At 62.8% G+C, this 18,722-nt stretch overlaps 1 protein-coding gene across 14 annotated transcripts in view; it reads right to left on the bottom strand.

The window, feature by feature from the left end:
- Positions 1 to 355: 355 nt before the first annotated feature.
- C25H7orf50 (chromosome 25 C7orf50 homolog) overlaps positions 356 to 18,722 on the bottom strand; it is a 70,916-nt gene continuing 52,549 nt past the window's right edge. For 11 of the 14 annotated variants that reach the window (XM_061402420.1, XM_061402424.1, XM_061402425.1 and 8 more), the window contains 3 exons: positions 5,377 to 5,543; positions 2,373 to 2,454; positions 874 to 1,570 (listed from right to left, as the gene is read on the bottom strand). In XM_061402420.1, coding sequence (XP_061258404.1) covers positions 1,370 to 1,570; positions 2,373 to 2,454; positions 5,377 to 5,543 — 450 coding nt within the window. In that variant the 3' untranslated portion in view covers positions 874 to 1,369. Of the gene's footprint in view, positions 1,571 to 2,372; positions 2,455 to 5,376; positions 5,544 to 18,722 lie in introns of all 14 variants that reach the window. The other 3 variants (XM_061402421.1, XM_061402431.1, XR_009733653.1) reach the window with 2 other exon arrangements.

The raw sequence follows: 18,722 nt of genomic DNA, 5'->3' as shown, positions 1-18,722 counted from the left end.
GCTTGGTTCCCAGGGCTCAGAGCACCACAGCTTCGTGTCCTGTCACCTCACCCCCGGCCCCAGCACCATGTCCGCAATCGCTGGACGCCGACCACACCCAAGGGCAGAGCACCAGACCCGGTGGACCAACATCCATCCAACTGTCTGAGGCGGCCCGGCCGCTCCCTGAACACGGGCGCTCCACTGGGGACCAAGGACTGGGCAGTGCTAGGTCCCTGCCGGCGCCTGGAAATGCGGGCTGCAGAGCAGATGTCAGCCCCACGGTCAGAAGCTCCACCCGAGGGGCTCCCCCAGACATCACCCCAGGGAGGCCACAGAGCCCACACTCACGACCCTGGGCAGAAAACAAGTCACATGATGAGCCATGGCCCCCAGGGGCCTGTTTTTATTGAAATACAGCCAGGAGTAGGCACGACGGACCCCAGCCTGGCCGTCAGCGAAGGCAGGCAGGTGGCCAAGCAGAGGCACAGGAGGGACCATCAGATGGAGGAGGGGGCCACGCCCCCACGCGGATGGGCCGCAGCTGACAGGAAAGGCCAGCTCTGACCTCTAGGATAGTCCTGGTAGAAAGATAAGACGTTTCCCACAAAAAGCACCGTCCGTGGGAGCCTGTGGGCCACCAGGTCATTTCAGAGTGACCTCGTTCTACTGTGGAGGAGGTAATTCGTCATCCCCTCTAAAGAGTCCCTGGTCGAGGAATCGAGAGAGAGAGAGGCGGGCCCTCCAGGGCGCGGGGCCCTTGCCCTCGCTGGGGTCCACTGGGCCCAGGTGCCCCCAAGCCACCTGCTAGGAGAGCAGCTGCAGCACCTGCCGGGCGCGCTGGGTCCCCCCGGGAGGCAGGGCGCCAGCACCCGCCTCGTCCAGCTCCCGCATCAGCGCCTCCGCCTTCTGCACCGTCAGCTCGCGGGCGCGGCCCCTGAGCCCCTCCAGGTAGGCCAGCAGGGCGGGGAAGTGCTCGTCAGGGACCTGGAAGGGGCGGGAATGTCATCAGGGCCGGCGGGTGGAGCTCGGAGACACCGGGTGTCCAGGCTCCCAGACGGCGGCCCCATTCCCCGCACAGGCTCTCCTTACGCTCCAGGGGCTGGCAGACGTCGGCCCTCTGAAACGCTGCTAACAGTAGGCAGATCATTTTTAGAGAGAGAACTCTCTTGGGACAAAGAGAATCCAGGAAAAAGCTGACAGCGTTCTGGGGTGGAGATGGATGAGGGTGCCCGGTCTCAGGAAGAGGAAGTTTAGGCTGAGACCCAGGAGTCCTGCTCAGCCCCTTCCAACCCCTAGCCACTGCGCGGCTCTTCTAGAAGCAGGAACAAGGGCGGGGCTGAAACAGGGGCTGGGGTCCACCTGAGAAGCGGCTGGCGCCCCACAGACTTCAGAACTCCTCCATGGAAGTCTCCACCCCGTCCCCTGCACGCAGAGGCGGCCCTCGACGTCGCCACCGGTGGAGCCCCTCATAACCGGGATGACTCTGATGCTCGTCACGGTGGATACGACAGCTCCACAGAAACGGATTACAGCCTGTCCAAATTCGGGGGGGTCTAGGCTGATGCGGAGCTCTCAGTCCACGGCGGGGCTGCGGCGGGGCGGGGAGGTGTCAGGAGACAGAGAGGCTCCGGACAGGGTCACTGAGGGGCAGGGAGCGCGAGACACGCGGCAGCTGCCCCAGCTCAAAGCAGCCCCCAGGCACGCGCCCGTCACTGAAGGAATCAGGGGTCAAGCCACTGTGGACCGGCCACGCCCGGCCCACCATGCCGGGCACACAAGTGCCACGCAGCTGCCCTCTGTGAGCACGCGGGGCCGGGCGGGTCAGGTCAGAGAAGAGACGAGGGCAGGTCCCGGGCCAGCGCGGTTCTGCAGAGATGGCGGGACCGTTGCCTGGTGGATGCCCCATCGTCGGAGATGCGCACCGCAGAGGAGCCGTGGCGGGGCAGAGGGGACCGGACCTCCAAGCACACAGACCGCGGCCTTCCTGGAGTGGCAGCCGCTTCCCGCGCTGGGAGCCCGGAGCCCCATGGCTCAGTCCGGCTGCTGGGCAAAGCCGGCAGCCTTCTGTCCCCGACCCCCAGGGGTCCCTCCCTCTGAGCCCAGTTTCATCTCTGGAAGACGGAGGGCTCAGCAGGGTTCTCCCACGCGGCCTCCATGAGCTCCATGATTCCTTGTCCTCCTAACACAGACAGGCCACGGGAAGGGGAGGACTTCCCCGCCCCTGGAGGGAGGCCGAGCCCAGTGTGGCCCAAGCAGGCGCTGCCAGCCGGTCCTTCCCCTCCATCACGGAGAGGCCTGACCGCACCTCAGCCTCCTGGGTGTGCACCAGCCTCCCCTGGCCCCTGACTGTGTACAGGCCTCCCCACCCCTGGGGGAGGAGCCACACACACCTGATCGCGGTCATACATATGCAGCAACAGCCAGGTCTGCCTCGTCTTCTGGAACCTCCAGTCCTCGCGCTTCTGGGCCCAGCTGGGGAGCAAGGACAGGGCGGCTCAGGTCCCGAAGGGGAAACGCCGGCGGCCTCTCCCTGATGAGGGCCAGGGCGTCTGCAGAGGATCCTGCCAGGGAGGGCAGCCGGGGTGGGGGTGGGGGCGCGGAATCGCAGAGGTGTCCGCCAGGTTTCTGCTCGCCTGCTGGGGGCCCTCGGCCGGGATATCAGGCCCAGGGGGGCACAAGGCCACTTTCAGCTCTGCGTGGCCACTGTTTTATGATTCTAACGGGAATACACTGAATTTAACAAACTCGGTCCTTCTTCTAGACACACGGATGAGGCAGGGTCACCCGGATTACCAGGGGGGCAGGCACAGCCTTCCTGACCTGAAGGATGGGAAAGGGGAGACAGGGAGCAGCCAGGACCCCTCGACCTCGAGGGCCATGCGGGGGTCCCCGTGGCCTTGGATGCGCTCGCCCCCGGGTGACCAGGACACTGGGCAGACCCTAGGCCGACCCAGAGCCCAGGGGAGGCCCGAACGCTGGGACGGAGGCCCCGAGGCGGATGGAGGTCTGGGGCGCGGTGCTGCCCGCTGCGTGGGAGGGGCGGAGGGCGACTCCCTGGCTGCAGGACCCCGTAACGCGTGCACCCGAGACAGGGCCCCGCTCAGCCTTCCGCACCCACAGGGGCGCGCGGGCCCGGCTGCGGCCTAGAAGCGGCCCAAGGAAGGGCCACCAGACCAGGGACTCAGCGGTCCCCCACCATCCCCTCGCACTCCTCTGCTGGCACGACTGGGGGTGGGGGAAGGCCCGTGTGGGCCACCCAGAGGGGGCCCCGCTGCCCTGGGACCTCTCCGATGGTGGTGATCAGGGAGCCACCTCTCATCGTCCACCTGGGCCAGTGGAGGGCCCTCCCCTGCGCTTCCCTCCCAGGGGGACACAGTCACACAGAGACACGCGACTCTCGGGTGGAGGGCAAGGTCCCCGCGGCGTAGCGCCCTCTGGCGGGGCCCCCGTGAGCCGCCTTCCCAGCAGGTCCGCGGGAAGGCTGCCCGCCCTCCCCGCCCGCCAGCCCGCTGGCCGCACCCGCTGTGGGGGCCCAGCCCCTTGCATCCCCCACTCTACAGAGTTCTCCTCCCGGAGGGGTTTGCCTCCTGCTACAGCTGATAGGCCTTTAAGAAAAAGAACACCCACCCTGCCCCCAACCTGTGGTTCCACCCACATTGCGCCCTGGCCCATTCACCTCCCCTGAAAACCTCACTTCCCTCCGCGTCTCAGGGATCCTCCTGAGAAGTCAGAGGGTCTGGGGCTCCACCGGCCCTGTCCCCTCACTGCTGGCGTGGACAAGCAGGGTGTCTGCCCAAAGCAATGCCTCCTCCCTGACGGTCAACTCAATGCCCGTGTGGTCAGCGGGGCCCCAGAGGTGGCTCCAGGGTCTTGGGGCATTGAACTGGCTCCAGATGCCCTGTCCTCAGGGAGCATTGGGCACTGGGCTGGGGCCTTGGGAGTGTGGGGCCCCAAAGAAACCCAGAGGCAGCTCGCAGACACACCAGGGCCACGTGAACATCGCCCCAGTGACCCGGGGCCCCCAGTGGGGTAGGACCTGCAGATGAAGGATCTGTGTGATTGCAGTGAGGTCAGAGGTCAGCAGGGAGGAAGCACTGGCTCTTGTGTGCATGTGGGGGGGGCAGTAAGGGCTGAGCCCGACCTCCCAGAGGGGCTGCCGCCCCGTGAGCAGCCCGCACGAGGATGCTCTTTCTTCCCAGACGAGCAGAGGCCAGTTCAGGTGCCACCCATGGGGCAGGGCCCAGGAGTGAGGAGTCTCCTGCGACCACTGGAAGCTGGTCCTCCAGGGATCGAGGGTGGGTCCACTGCCTGCTCCCTGGGACCACCATCTTCAGAGCTGCCCCCAAGTGCCAGTGGGCCCCGAGTCTGTGGCTGCTGCTGCAGGTGGAAGTGCCTGGATGGGACCAGGTGTAAAGGAGGGGCCCGGTCCCAATGGCACCCTCCACCTTGCAGAGAACAGCCCAGGCCCAGGGTCAGGGAAGGCTGCTCCACCAGGTGGCTCCTGCCCCCTGGGCTCCACACGGTCAAGAGTGGTCACTGCAGGGCGAGGACTGGGGGCTGAAGGTGGATTTCCTACAGGCAGCAAGCAAGTCTCAGTGGGGAGCGTGCCCCCGCCCCGCGAGGAATCCCAGCAGGGCCAAGGCTCCCCGCCGCCACTCTGTGCCCGGCTCTGATGGGCTGGGGGAAGGCAGGCCCCAATCTGTCCAACAGGGGCATGTGAGCCCTGCCCAGGCCCAGGCGGGTCCCCAGGCTCCAGCATTCCCCAAAGGAGGGGAAAAGAAAGGGAAGGAGGGGAGGGGAGCGGAGTTGAACGAAATGGCTGCCCTGCAACTGACTCCCAGGGCTCAGCCCTGTCTAGGGATGGGGAGGATTCTGCCCTATACCAAGCCCCAGGGAGCCTGGGCAAAGCAGCTCCTTCTAAGAAGGCGGCTCCAGAATCCCACTGTCTGCACGGCGCCCTTCCTGGCCGACCTCTGGGTTCACTCTGCACACATGCGCAGGCCTGTCTGCCCTCCCAGACCGCCCCAAGGGCCCCCAGCAGCCCTGCTCCTGAACTGGCTCCAGGCCACCAACCCCAGTTCCTGGCTGGGTGTCCAGGATCCCACGAAAGAACAGTTCCTGGAGGGAAGCGTGCAGTGTGTGTGACGGTGGGGGTGGTAACGATGCTGAGGGTGGGAACACCGAAGGACAGAGATGGCTGACATGGTGGTGACAGGGGTGGTGATGGGGTGACGGGGTGGTGATGGGGTGATGGCCGATGGTGGCACTGAGACGCCACCTCCACCATGTGCCCCTGAGCCTTTCAAGGAAACCCTGAGACCACCATCTTGTCCGGTGCTCGCTTGACCTCGTTTTCTTGATGAGATGCAGGCCCAGCGCCCCGACCCCACTCACCTGCACAGGTACTCCAGGGCCAGAGCGGCCCCTGAGCGCTTGACTGCTGGGCTTGGAGCCGCAGCGATGCCCGCCTCCCGCAGCCGCCTCCGTGCTTCTTTCTTCCGCTCCTTCTTCAGCTTCCTCTCCAGGACCCTCTGCTCCTCCGGGGACGGGGACGCGGACCCCTAAAAGTGCAGGGACCGCCGTGAGGGCGTCGGGAGGGGGCAGCACAGGATCTGGGACCCCCAAGGCCCCTCTGCCCCGGACCTGGGGGAGCTGCACGTGCCTGCAAGGACCGCCCCCCAGGCCTGAGGGCAGCAAGAGGGGCGGGGGCGCCAGGGCTGTGATGCAACCCGCCCCACCCCGCACTGCCGGACCTCCCCGGAAGCTGACTCGGCGACTTCAGTGGGGTGCAGGCTCGGAGCCCTGGGCGCTGCCCCTGCACACCCCCATGTTTAGAGCCTGCACCCCAGAAAGTGAGGCGCAGTGGGGCCTCTGGCAGGCAGGGTCCTCCTAGATGCCAACCCCTGACACCCTTTCTGCTCCCACGCCACACCTGCTCCTTCCGGAATCTTCTAAAACAAGAGAGATGCTCTCCCCAGCTGCTCCCGCCTTCTCCTGGAATCAGCTGGGGTTTACCCGCCTGTGTGGAGCTTCAGGGCTGCACCCTGTAACTCCCGGCAGCCCTGATGTGAGACACGCCGCCCACCGGCACAGGAGGTGCCTTCCCTGGGGTGGGGGCAGGTTCCAGAACAGCCGGAGGACAGGACAGCAGGGCCCCGACCTGGCTGCCCCAGGGCGCGTGCACGCTTTAAGAATCACATCCGTGCCTAAAACACCAACACCAGTCACGGCCAGATTCCTGCTGACGGAATAAAATCAGATTTTTACAACAGCACATTCTTCGCTGGAGTAACACTGGCTTGTAACACTATGTGAGTTCCTGCTTCTGAGGACCCTAAGTTGCTTCAGTAGTGTCTTGACTCTGCAACCCTATGGCCTGTACGCGGCCAGGCTCCTCTGTCCATGGGATTCTTGGGCAAGAGCAATGGAGTGGTCCGCCGTGCCCTCCTCCAGGAGATCTTCCCGACCCAGGGACTCATGCATTGGCAGGTTGGTTCTTTACCACTAGCGCCGCCTGGGAAGCACTCACCACTGGCCCTCTGGCTTCCATCTGCCCCCTGGGATTGACCCTCCTACCGCCCCACCCTACCCCTGCCTCCCCAATCTGTAGCCACCACCCTGCCCTCTGCATCCTCCTGCTTGCCTGCTTGTGTCGCAGATCCCACGTGTGTGAAATCACAGAGATTTATTCCAGCACTATGGGCTCCAGGCCCATCTATGCTGTCGCAGATCCAAAGTGCAGCAGGCTGGGGTCTAGGAGATACCCCCAGGCTCATGGAGAAGCCCACACTGAAGGACACAGGAAGCCTGGCCCCTGAGCCACATAGGGGGCATCACACTGGCCACTGAGCCCCAAGTCCCGGGGAAGGTCCTGGGGACGGGCCAACACTCAGCCCCGAGGGAGGCCAGCAGGTCGGGCAGGTCAGGGAAGGGACAGGAGGAGGTCTCCTAGGACATGGGGGCCCCGGCCACCCATCTGATCTCACGGGGTGCTGGCTGCTGCCCCCAGGCCAGAGGAGACGCCCTCATCAGAGACCTGGCGGGAATGGAGCTGGGTGCCCATCCCCGAGGGCTCGTGGGGAGCCCCATGGGCCCCATGATGGCCCGAGGTGCCGCTGTCCCTATGGAGGGCGCGGGAAGGAGGCTGGCAGGGGACTTGGCCCCCACTGCAGAGCAGCAGCAGGATGTGAGCCAGCATGGATCTGGGAGGGCAGGACATGGACCCAGGCACTCCTGGGAGGCCGGGGCAGTGGGGGGCCTGAAGGGTCCAACTGCTCCTCCATCAGTACACACGGAAGGCTGGCACGCTGCCCACACTCAGGTGGCCAAGGGTCCTGGTTACAAATAGGCTTCTTCCAGCCATTCTTCCCTTCCCTCCACCTCGGGGAGCAGAGTCTTCAGCCACAAGGAGGCTGGCAGGCCCAGCACAGATCCAGGAGGGCAGAGGGGTCTGCTAGCTGGGTCAGGGTCCCTTCTCTGTGGCCCTCCTGCACCCTGATCCCGTGCCACGCTCAGGGGAGGCTTTCCGGAGTTCCGTGTGCATGTGGAGATAGCCAGTCAGTGTAGCTCCCTGGGGCCTCTCAGGTCCCACCATGTGGGGTGCCTGGACCACCTCAGCCTCCCAGACCACACACAGGGGTTCCCACCAGAGCCTGGACCCTCTGTCGGCTCTCGTCCAGAGGCGCTGATGTTTGGGAAGGGGGTAGGGAGTCTGCCTCTCCACCCTGAGGGTCCCGGGTCTGAAGAGGGGCCAAGCAAGGGTCAGCTGGGAAGGCCTGAGTGGGGGTTGTGCTGTGGGCCCTCGCCATGTCATGCTGATGGGTTACACCATGGCTTCGGACTGGCACGGGCCTGGCGGGCTCTTCTTCCTTAGACTCTCAAGAGATTCCAAGCTGCCTGGGCCCGCCTCTGGTCTCAAGCCACCCCCCAGGCCTCACGGTGGGGCTGTGGCCCCACTGGGAGTGGGGGTGAGATCTCTCCAGCAACTCTCAGGAGCTGGGGGGCCCTGGGGTGGGCCGACCCGGTGGGGGGACGGCAGTGCCCATCACCCACATGGGCCCCAGAAGCCTCGTGCTGTAAACAGCACAGCCCAGGGGTCCAGCTCCCCTGCCCCGCCAGCACCCGCAGGTGCCTGGACTCGGCTGGGCCAGCAGGACATGCCCCCCCAAGTGGGATTTCGGGGGGAAGGGGGCTGCTCCTGGCTGACCACCGATATAGGGGCAGGGGAGGCTGGGGTGGGGGCCGGCCAGCTGCAAGGCAGCACCCCCACCCACCAGCCCATAACCCACATGCTGTGTCCCGGTGAAACCTCTCCACCAGCCCATAACCTACATGCTCTGTCTGGATGAAACCTCTCAACCAACCCCACACAATCAGTAAACTGGAAAGGTGTGTTAAAAGTCCTTGTCAGTAACATATGAGCCTGAACCAGGTCTGAGCTGTAAGGCGAGACCTCGCCCCGGTGTGAAGGCTGGGGTCACAGTCACAGTGACCCTGGTGTGTTTGTGTGTGTGGGCGGCAGAGTCCAGTCCTCTGCTCGGCTGTCTGCCCACAGGCCGGACAGCACCCCAAAGGGCACAACTCTCCAGAACTGCTCAGAGCCCGGAGTGCTCCTCAACCACGGGTCTCTCTCTGTCCAACAATCGCCAAGGCCAGGAGCCCTGCCTCCTCTCGCAGAGCTCAGGGCTGCAGGCTGGGGGCCTCCCCAGGCCATACAGCCCACTCTTCCTTCCGGTCTGAAGCCGGGCATCCCGGGCAGGAAGCCCGGTCCCTGTCTGCAGCTCCCAGGGGACACTGCTCCACTCTGAGAACTGAACTTTCACCAGATGCGTTACTGCAATTAAAACTCAAAAGGGTAACTCGCAACGTAGAGGAGGAAATGATAACCCACTTGGGTCCTTGCCTGGAAATCCCGGGGACAGAGGAGCCCGGTGGGCCACAGTCCGCGGGGCCTCACCAAGTCAGACACGACTGAGCGACCGAGCGCTACTCGCAGTAGCCAGTTACTTTCCTTTTCCGAAAATAAAGAACGAGAAAGAGTGTTTCCTACGGTACTTTAATAAAACTTTGTATTTTGAAATTATAAAACCTGGACGGCAACAGACGCCACGAGCCCTCCACCCAGCCTCCCTACACACTCACAGCAGAAACACGGGAGATACAGATATTTCAGTTACCCCTAAAAATACAAAATGCTGGTACAAACCGTTGGGTTCTTTACGGGCTCATTCCCCCAAAGCATGATGCTGAGTGACCTTTGCTGATTCAGAAAGTGCTGTTTGCCCTTCTTTTATTTGCAGTGCCCTGGTTAAAACAATTCCAAACAACTTTAGGAAGCACAGGACGCAGGGCTGCCGTGGGTCCTGGCCCTGCAGAGGCGCTGGTGCTGGCGGGAAGCAGACGCGGGCTCTGGCCTCGAGGAGCGCACGGCCGGACCAAGTGAGCTCCTGGAGGACAGGGACAGCGGCTGCCCCGGCTGGGCGGCCCTCGGAGCTGGGCCCTCCATCCGGACGCTGCAGGGCCTTCAGAGGAGGGAACCAGACCAGATTACAGCACACGGCCTCCCTGCGTCATCAACCCATCCGGCGCAGGAACACGAGGGGACACAGTGAGACGTCCCTGCCCCCCGCCCCACAGCCCCCTACCCCGGGGCCGCTCTCATCGACTGGCAACATGTACAGTGGAAGGAAACGCTAAGACCCAGTCAGCCCCGAACCGGCGAGACGGAGCCCGCACTCAGACCCCGCCAGGCCCAGCCCAAGTCTCCAGCTCTGACACCTCACAGGGCCCTGGGCTCTCCCTAGGAAGGGTGTCCCCTTCCCAAGCCCACCCCTGCCCTCCCAGCCTCTTCTGCACAGGGCTCAGACAGTAAGACAAACACATCAGATCCTCTTTACACACACACACAAATCCTGCACAAGACCAGCTCCTCAGTTAGAGGAACAGGGGAGGGTTTCGGGGGTCTCAACATAGCCATGGACTGACGGCCCTCCCAGACAAGCCAGGGCTCTGGGGAGGGTCTTTCACATTAAACTTTTCAAACCCTGCGGCCTTCGCCGAAAGCAGGACCTGCTCTCCACCTGGGTGGGAGACACTGGCCCTTGTCAGAGACCAGCTTCGGAACCAAGGCTCTGAGCCTGGAGACGCACTCAGCGGGCTGGGGGCACCAGGGATCACAGACTTAACTTTCATTCCGCTTCTCTTGTGACCCAAAAATTAAAATGAACGTTTATGTCCACATGCACGAGAAAAGCCAGAAGACACAGGATACACAGACCAGGGTGCCGAAGCCAGGGAGCCGGTGACCAGCCGGACAAGTCCTTTCAAGGCCCCCAGAGCTTCAGCCTGCATGAGCTGGGGGTGGGGCGGCGGTGGGGGGAGGGACCTCCCAAGGCTGTGCTGGGACCACCTTCTGGTTTCCTCTGGCCAGGAGTGGGGTGGTGGTGGTGTCCCAGCCAGAACAGACTGTGAACCCCAACCCGTGTCCAAGGGGAGGCCTGGTATGAACCCCCTGAGACGGAAACCCTGTTTATAAAGATCAGATTCCATTTCCGGAAACAGAAAATCCTAAAATGCTGCAAATGCTACTTCACTCACTCTACCTTTCCAAAGGCCGTCCATCTGCTCCTGCCCGTGAATGGACAAGGGAGCAAAGCCAGGCTAGAGCTTTGGGGGAGGGCTGGGAGGCAGGACCCCCCGCCCCCCACGCTGGGGAGGAGCCGTGGGGGATGGGGGAGCCCTCCGGGACTTGTCACAGGAGAGCCAAGTGCAACGAAAATGCAAACAAGCCCCCCCTCCGCCCACCGGTCAGCCAGTGGGGGCAGTGAGCAGCATGCCCGCTGGCAGGCACATAGGTGGCAGCACCACCCCGCGAGGCCCAGGGCCTGGACACGGGTCACCTGCTGCACCCAGCACCTGCCCCCCAGGGCGCTGCGTGCAGGCCCACATGGTCCCCGGGGATTCGGCAGAGGTGCCGCAGAGCACACAACACGCAGTGTCGGGAAGACCCCCAGCCCTCCCAGGCAGGGCTGAGGCGAGGCCCCATCGTCAGCTCCAAGTCTGGGGGCAACTCCGCCTCCAGAGGCCACGGGCTCCCCGGTGAGCTGGGCCAGCGAGTCCTCTCACAGGGTTTAGCAGGAGCCGCCTGCGTCCACTGACTCACGGGGGAAACCTGGCTCCTCACCCAGGCTTCAGGGCCTTTTAAGGACAGGAGAGGCTGCCTGCCCCCCTTCCTCCCCCACAGCCCCTCCCAGCTACAGGGGGCAGGCATCCTCATGAACCCCCAAACGTCATCGCTTCCCAGAATCTCGGCTAGGCTTCTAGGCTGATCTCACCCATATCCAGGGAGCACGCCGGCATCAGCCGTCCTCTGCAGGAGCTTTGATGTCCATGCGGTGCACTGCCCCGTGGGCCTTCCTCGGCTTTTAGGAACGAGGATAATGTACAACCCTCCCTGAAACCTTCACTACTGGGAGGCCCACACAGGCTTGCAGCCCCGCTGCCCTCTGCTCAGTCAACAGCCTAACTAACGTGGGCCATCCCAGCTATCGGAAGGCAAAGGTCACCCGGGCTCCACTGCCAGTGTTCAAAGAAGCCGCTGCGCTCCGCTGGCCACGGCTCCGCCCGCCTCTGCCCTACAGAGTCCGCTGCCCTTTCATCTTTGTAGACGTGAGGCCCGCGAGGGGTTCAGGCTGCATTTTGCGTTTAACCTGGAAACACTGTTCCGGCAGAACAGTCAGCACCGGTAGAGCTGGGTGAAACGTCAAGCGTCATTCCCAGCTACTCCCGAAAAATCGGCCAAGTTGTTCCTAGTTTGGCAGCCCTGATCTTGTCGTTTAAAGGAAAACCAGACTCATTTTAAGAAATGCGTACAAGACCTCTTCCCCGCGCAGTCGAGGTGGGCCCGAGCACCAGGTTCCCACTGCGACACTGCTTCCCTCAAAGCAAAGCCCCACGTTTCTGCACAGGATCTTCGATCACGTTTTCGCCCCGCGGCGACCCAGCAGGCTCTGGACAGTCCTCCTCAGCGGCTCCCGAGCCCCGGGCCCTTCGGAGAGAAGCCTGCACGACCAGGGCGGAGTGCGGACCCCTCCACCCGGGCCTCTGGGGGGCCCGGTGGCCCTCCAGGCACCAGAATGAGGACTGTTTGGGGAAAAAGACAAAAGAAAGCACGTTACTACCTCATCACTTCGCTTGTTAAATGTAATTTCCCCCATCACTTCAAAACACTAGGGAACTACTGGCTGGCTTTTTTTCTCACTTTCCAAGAATTCTTGAGTGTAACAATGAATTAAAAAAACGTCACAGAGCCAAGTAACCAGTTACTCATACCCAAGCGATTTCGCAAGCAAAGCGGTAAATGCTCCGGCGGGTTCCGCCCCCAGGCCCTGACATTTAACGCTGCGGGGGCGGGCCTCGCGGGGCCATGGAGGCCTCCGGCTACGGAGGCCCGAGTGCAGGGCCCCACGAGGGGGCAGCCCGGGGGGCGCGGTGCAGACGCCGCCTGCCGGCAGAGCGAGAAGACGCGCGGGGTCCCGGAACTCGCGCGGGGGCAGCGGGCCCTAGGCCTCGGCGGCAGGGGTACGGGCCGAGGCGCAGCTCGGGGCCCGGGCCCGCTCCGCGACGAGCGCGCCCAGGCCGGCTGGGCCTCCGCCCCGAGTCCGCGGTCCGCAGGGCGCCGCCCCCGCCCCGCGGGACGAGCCCCCGAACCCCCCACGGCCCCCTCCCGGCCCCGAGCACTGACCTCCGGCTCCCCGGCCGCCAAGTGTAGCCGAGAGCGCGGCGCCTCCTGGCCGCCGCAGCCCCCGCGCACTGCGCATGTCAGGCCGGCCGGGCTCGGCTGGAACCAGATCCAGCCGGCTGGGCGGTGACGCAGGCGCGGCGGGGCGCGAAGGCGGGGCTGCTGGCGCGTGGGCGGTGACGCAAGCGCGGCGGGGCGCGTGGGCGGGGCCGCGGGCGGGCGGGGCCGGTCTACACCGGCTGGCGAGGCCGAGGGCCACAGGCCCGGAGCAACAGTCTAGAGGCCAGCTCCCCTCAGTGCACAGGGGCCCGGCCCCCTGGCGGGGCGCACAGGGGAGCAGGTAGACCACGCGGTGCAGTCACCTCGGACGCACGCGCGCCGACCACAGGCTGGGTCCTGCCCGCGGACTGGAGCGCCACTTCAGCCCCCAGCTTCAGGGAGGCCTTCTTGCCTCACCCACTGAACTCACCCTGGAGTCCTCTGATCAGTGTCTCGACCCCCACACTGTGAGCTGCCCGGGGGTGGGGATGTGTCTGCCCACCACCGGGACTGACAAAAAGCAGGTGCTCAGTGGAGGCTTGCAGAGTCGATGCATGCAGGAACCCTGCCCCCGAGACAACACCGCAGGCCAGCCTTCCTAGTTGCCCGCGTGCGCTCTGGAGGCGGGGCTGGGTCCAGGGGCTGCTCGGGGACCCCCTGGCCTGAGGACACGCTGGCCCTGGCTGCTGAGGGTGCTGGCAGCCTTTCTTCATTCCCCTCGCTGTGCGCTGGCGGGTGTGGGCTTCCCGCTTTGGGCGTAGGTATCCCAGCTTCCCGGCCTGATAAGGATCTCCAAGGTCCAGAGCCAAGACTGCGTTTTCTGTGCTCTTCCTCTGGGCCGTTTCCTCACCACCCAAGGCGGGTCCACACACAGGCGGGCTCGGTGGTGCCGGTGGGGGCAGGATCACAGAGGGCTAGGCCAGAGCTGGGTCGGGGGAGCAGAACAGAGGACTGGGCTTGCCGCTAGCCCAGCCTTGGTGTTAGGAGGTCTCGCCTCGGTGTTAGGAGGTCTCACCTCTGTGATCCTGTTCAATCCCTGGATGCGTGCATCGGTACTCTCGCTTTATGGAGAAGGAAACTGAGGCTTGGAAATGTAAACCACCAGTTTTCATGATCTCCGATTTCGTGGAATGGACTCCATTTGGGGTCTTCTGCACTTCCTGTGTCAGTCCTCTGACCCGAGAACCCCTGATCTGGTCTCCTCCTCCCATGGGCTTGTCCTGGTGACGCGAATGGGCCACCGTGGGAGACTGGGAAAAGACGAGAACAGAACGGGAAGAGCAGAGAGCTGGCCTGGGGTGGGGAGGAGGAGCTGGCCGAGGACACTGCCCCCGGGGACGTGCGGTCTAGGAGGAGCTGTGTGCCCACCCCTCATCTCGCGCCCCCCGTCACCTCCACGTGCACACAGGTCAAGGGTGTGCTGTGGGCCACGTCTGCCTGCTCCCTGTCCAGCCCCTTCGCAGGCCCTCCTCTGCCCAGGGTCCCTGCAGGGCCTCGCAGAGAGCAGGTGAAACTCATCCCCAGCAGGTGCTCCCGGTCGAGCTGCCCCCGGTTGCCCACCCCGAGCCTGCATCAGACAGCACAGGTGTGGCAACACTCACCACCCCGGGGCTCACTGTAGGAACCCTGAGAGAAAGGGGCCTGTGTGGACCAGGTCCAGCTGGTGGAGTGGGATGGCATGGCCGAGAGGCCTGCCTACCGTGTGACTCTGGCAGAAGCACTGGGTCTACCCTGAGGGTCTACCCTCGAACCACCCCTCCAACTTGGCCCAGCAGATCCCAGCCAGGAAGCAGATCCCAGTCAGGAAGCGTGGGTACACGCAGGCCTGGAAGCATTCCACAAATACTTGTTAAGCAACATCTTCACAGCAGATAGTCTAAGTGCTAAGGTTACTGTGGGGACCAGAACAGATGAAAATGCCTGTTACCTCAGACCAAGCTCCAGTCCCCTAGAACCCCCGTATTATACTCCTACCCACCCCAACCCCCTGTGATGGCACTAGGGGGTGGGGCCTTTGGGGGGATGATCAGATGGTGAGGGTGGGGGCCTCCTGAACATCCGGGATGGGTGCCCTCATGAGAGAGACCCATGGAGCTCCTCCCCGCTCCCCGCCATAAGAGTGAGTACACAGCGAGGAGATCTGGGACGAGAGCCCACCAGACGCCAAACCCACCAGTGCCCTGATCTCGGACCTCCAGCCTCCAGAAGTGTGAGAAATAAACCTGCTATTTCTGAGCCACCCAGCCTATGGTATTCTGTGACGGCCTGAACCAAGACACCTGGCTGCAGGGAGGCTGCACTGGAAGGCTATAACGTTAAGAAGGAAAATTAGGTGCAACAGACAGGGAGCGGGTTTATCTTCGTTCTGTAATTTAAAGCAGTTATAGGAGGACACAGGTCAAGGAAAACGGCGTCAGGAAGGTGACACTCAAGACTCGGAGGTGAGGGCACAGTGTGTGGATATTTGGGGGAGAGGTGGCCCAGGCCAGGGGTGCAGCAAGCCCATATCCTGGCAGGGGTAGCGCACAGGGTCCCACGGGAGGCAGAGGAAAAGTCAGGATGGCTAGGGGCATGGGGAGCGGGGGCAGAACAACTCTGCCAAGCTGGAGTTCTAGAAGCGTGAAGGTGCAACCAAACCCTTCCCTCGAGGCAGTAAGAGTAAGCTTTCAAAACCAGGGTGCCAGTGCCCCAAGATCATGGGGCTCATTCTGAGTCATTAAGGAAAGAATAAACACGTCTGACACAGACATCACCAAGCAGACCATCTGGCTGACCTGACTGCGATTTCCCGGGCACGCCACCTCACTGCCTCCCAGAACCAAGCCCCAGTGGAATCCACAGGAAATGCTATAGGGGGGTTGGAACACCCACCGGGACGCCCACAAGCTTCCACAGGCCTGCGCGGAGGCAGGTGGCGGGTGGGAACTGTGAGTGTGGGTGTGAGGGGAGCCCCAGCCCCTGGTGGGGTAGGGGGAGGGGAGCAGAGTCTGCGAGAGGAGGAAGCAAAGTACTTCTGGAGGCTTCTGTGCAGCCGCCCACTAGCCCTGGCCGTCACTAAAGTGACAAGTGATGGCAGGCTTGACTCCAGAAACCTGTGTCCAAGCCCAGATGGGTCCCTGGAATTCTATGAGACATTTAAAGAAGCGTCAACACCAATTACACAATCTCTTCCAGAAAATGGAAGCAAAGAAACCACTTCCCAATTTGCTCTATGAGGCCAATGTTCCCTTGATACCAAATCAGACAAAAATAGTACCAAAAAAAAAAAAAAAGGGAAAGAAAAATATAGATGAAAATCTCATACATACAAATGCAAAAACTGTATTCGGCAAAATATAAAAAGAATTATACACGGTTACCAAGTGGGGCTTATTCCAGAGAATGCAGGCTGGTTTAATATCCAAGAATCAATCTATAAAGCTAAAGAAGACGGATCACATGACCGTGTCCACTGACACGGGAAAGCACATGACACAGTGCGAAACCCGCTCTTGACGTGCATTCTCAGAAAACCAGTAACGAGGGGAGCTTCCTCGACGTGGCAAGTAACACGCAGACTGGCCCCCTCCCCTGGCAGGCTGGGAACAGGGTGAGGAGACCATTCTTCCTGGCCCTATTCGACACAGCTCTGCAAGTTCTAGCCTGTGCGATAAAGCAAGGAAGTGAAGTCATCAAAGGCGCTCAGACTGGAAAGGAAGAAACACAACTGCCTGTCTACAGGCAGGACGACGGCCAACACGGAGGACCCAAGGAGCCTGAACCTCTTTCTCTCCGCATGTCCTATTACTGCTGCAGGCAGGACGACGGCCAACACGGAGGACCCAAGGAGCCTGAACCTCTTCCTCTCCGCATGTCCTATTACCGCAGCGCCATTTGTCATCAGGACTCTCCACTGAAGCTCCTTTTTCCTCCTTTAACTTACTCTTGCACCTCTGTCAAACATCAAGTTGCTGCTACAGGGTAGCTTCTGGGTCGCTATTCAGATACATATCTCTCCCTCCATCAAACCACGCTGTCACTGCTTTTTTGTTTACCACTAATAAAGATTCATTTGGAAATTTCTAAACCTGCCAGAGTGGCACTTGCCAAGCCTTAGGGGCAACCTTAGGGGCACCATCCTTACCAAGCTCCCAGGGGCCACAACAGGCGCCCGCACCCTTCCCCGTCACCTCCCCCTGCTGCCCATCAAGCATGCACACCCACCCTTCAGACCCTGCCAGAGCACCAGAGGGCACTCTCCCTCTAGGAGGCATTACCCCTGGGCCCAAGAGCCAGGCTGGCGGCCCTCTGGCCTCCTGGATGATGGCAGGCAGAGCTGCTTACGTGGGGTTAGGAAAGAGAATGAGGAGGAACAGGCACCAAGGAGGGCTCCCTGGAAAACCCCAACGTTACCACTGGCCCAAGGAGAGGGAAACCAGCCCAGCGCCGGGCGGGTGGGAACAGCGCTGCACTGCCATGGTCACTGTCAGTCCCCGAGCGCTCACGGCTAATGCACAGAAACACAGCTGACTTTGTACGTTGCCTTGCATCCTGAAATCCAGTGCGCAGCTCAGTGACGGACGGCCGTCCATCCTGGGCAGAAGGAGTGGGGCCAATGCGTGGGCAGCCAGCCTGTACAGATGCCCGGCACCCAGCCTCAGTCCTGAGCCCAAGTTTTCCTGTGCAGGGGAGTCTGCCAGCTCCCCTCCCCCAACCACCTTCATTTCGACAGGTCCTAGGGGGCAAAAACGAAGACCCCCACCCACTGTCCCCTAAGGCCTCAGTCAGGATCCTGGCATGGGGAGGACTGCCTTTCCCACGGGAAGCCAGGCTCTCTCCAGCAGGGTCCTTGTGGGGGCCCACCTACCGGGGGAAGGTCCTCTGGACGCGCAGACGGGAACACCTAAGAGCCAGAGAGGCCCCCCACTCCCACCCGGCCGCCACTAGGTGGTCCTGGGGCTCCTGGGAGGGGCCGTGTCTTCCAGACCTAAGAAGCCACAAAGGCCATGCCAGGGCTGCTGGGCATGCAGGGTGCCCATCAGCCTCAGGCCAGACAGAGCGCAGGGGCCAGGAGCCGCTGCTGACTCCTGGGCGCCCCCAGAGCCTCGGCTCAGCGCCTGCTTCGGGCCAGCCAGGGGCCCCCAGGGGCCGGGCCTGGTCAGCGCACTGACCTGTCAGAGCTGCTCGTCTCCCCACCCAGGTCTTCCCCATGGCTGGCGACCCACTGCCACAAGGACGGCGCTGGGGTGAGAAGCAGGTTACTGTAATGGCAACAGGGCCAAGGGGAGGGTCGGGGATCCAGGGTTCTACAGCAGCTGTGACAGAGGGAGAGGTACAGCGTGGGCCCACCCTCGGCGCTTCCCGTGTTAGGAATGGGGAGATCTGCTTCCAGGGAGGACAGAGAGGTGCCGACAGAGGCCGAATGGGACTGGACTTGGGTGAGGGGGTGGCGGCAGGTCATGCAGACCAGGAGTAGTGAGGCAGCTGCACGGACAGGGGGATGACCCAGGACGGCCACACAGACTCCTCGGGCCCAGCCGTTCACTCACGTTTACCCCAGTCCCTCCAGGCTCCCCCGCCCCGGCTTCCTCATCGAAGTCGACTACAATGACCCAGGCCTGAGCAACAAGACATTACAGCAACAGAGCCACAGAGATGTCAAAACACGTGACCTTTCCATAAGTCACACTCAGAACTAACCGGTGAACTTACACACTCCTTGCCCTTGACTCACACGTCACAGAGAATCACACTTCCCCATCGGTGTGCCATTTCTGAAAAGGTGCATCTTCAAAAGGAAGACCCTCCTGCCTCAACAGAGGGGGTGGCCCTGGCATCAGGTGGCCCTCAAGCCCCTGACCAGCAGCCCGGAGCCCCCGGTGTGCAGCCCCCCATGGTCACTGCTGCTGCAGGACAAGCAGGAGGGCCGGCTGCGCCTCCCATCCCACAGCAGAGCGCCGGGCTGCAGTCTCCCTTCATCCAC

Source organism: Bos javanicus, chromosome 25 (genome assembly GCF_032452875.1).
Source record: "Bos javanicus breed banteng chromosome 25, ARS-OSU_banteng_1.0, whole genome shotgun sequence".
Lineage (NCBI taxonomy): Eukaryota > Metazoa > Chordata > Mammalia > Artiodactyla > Bovidae > Bos > Bos javanicus.
This window is presented reverse-complemented; position numbering and strand designations above follow the sequence as displayed.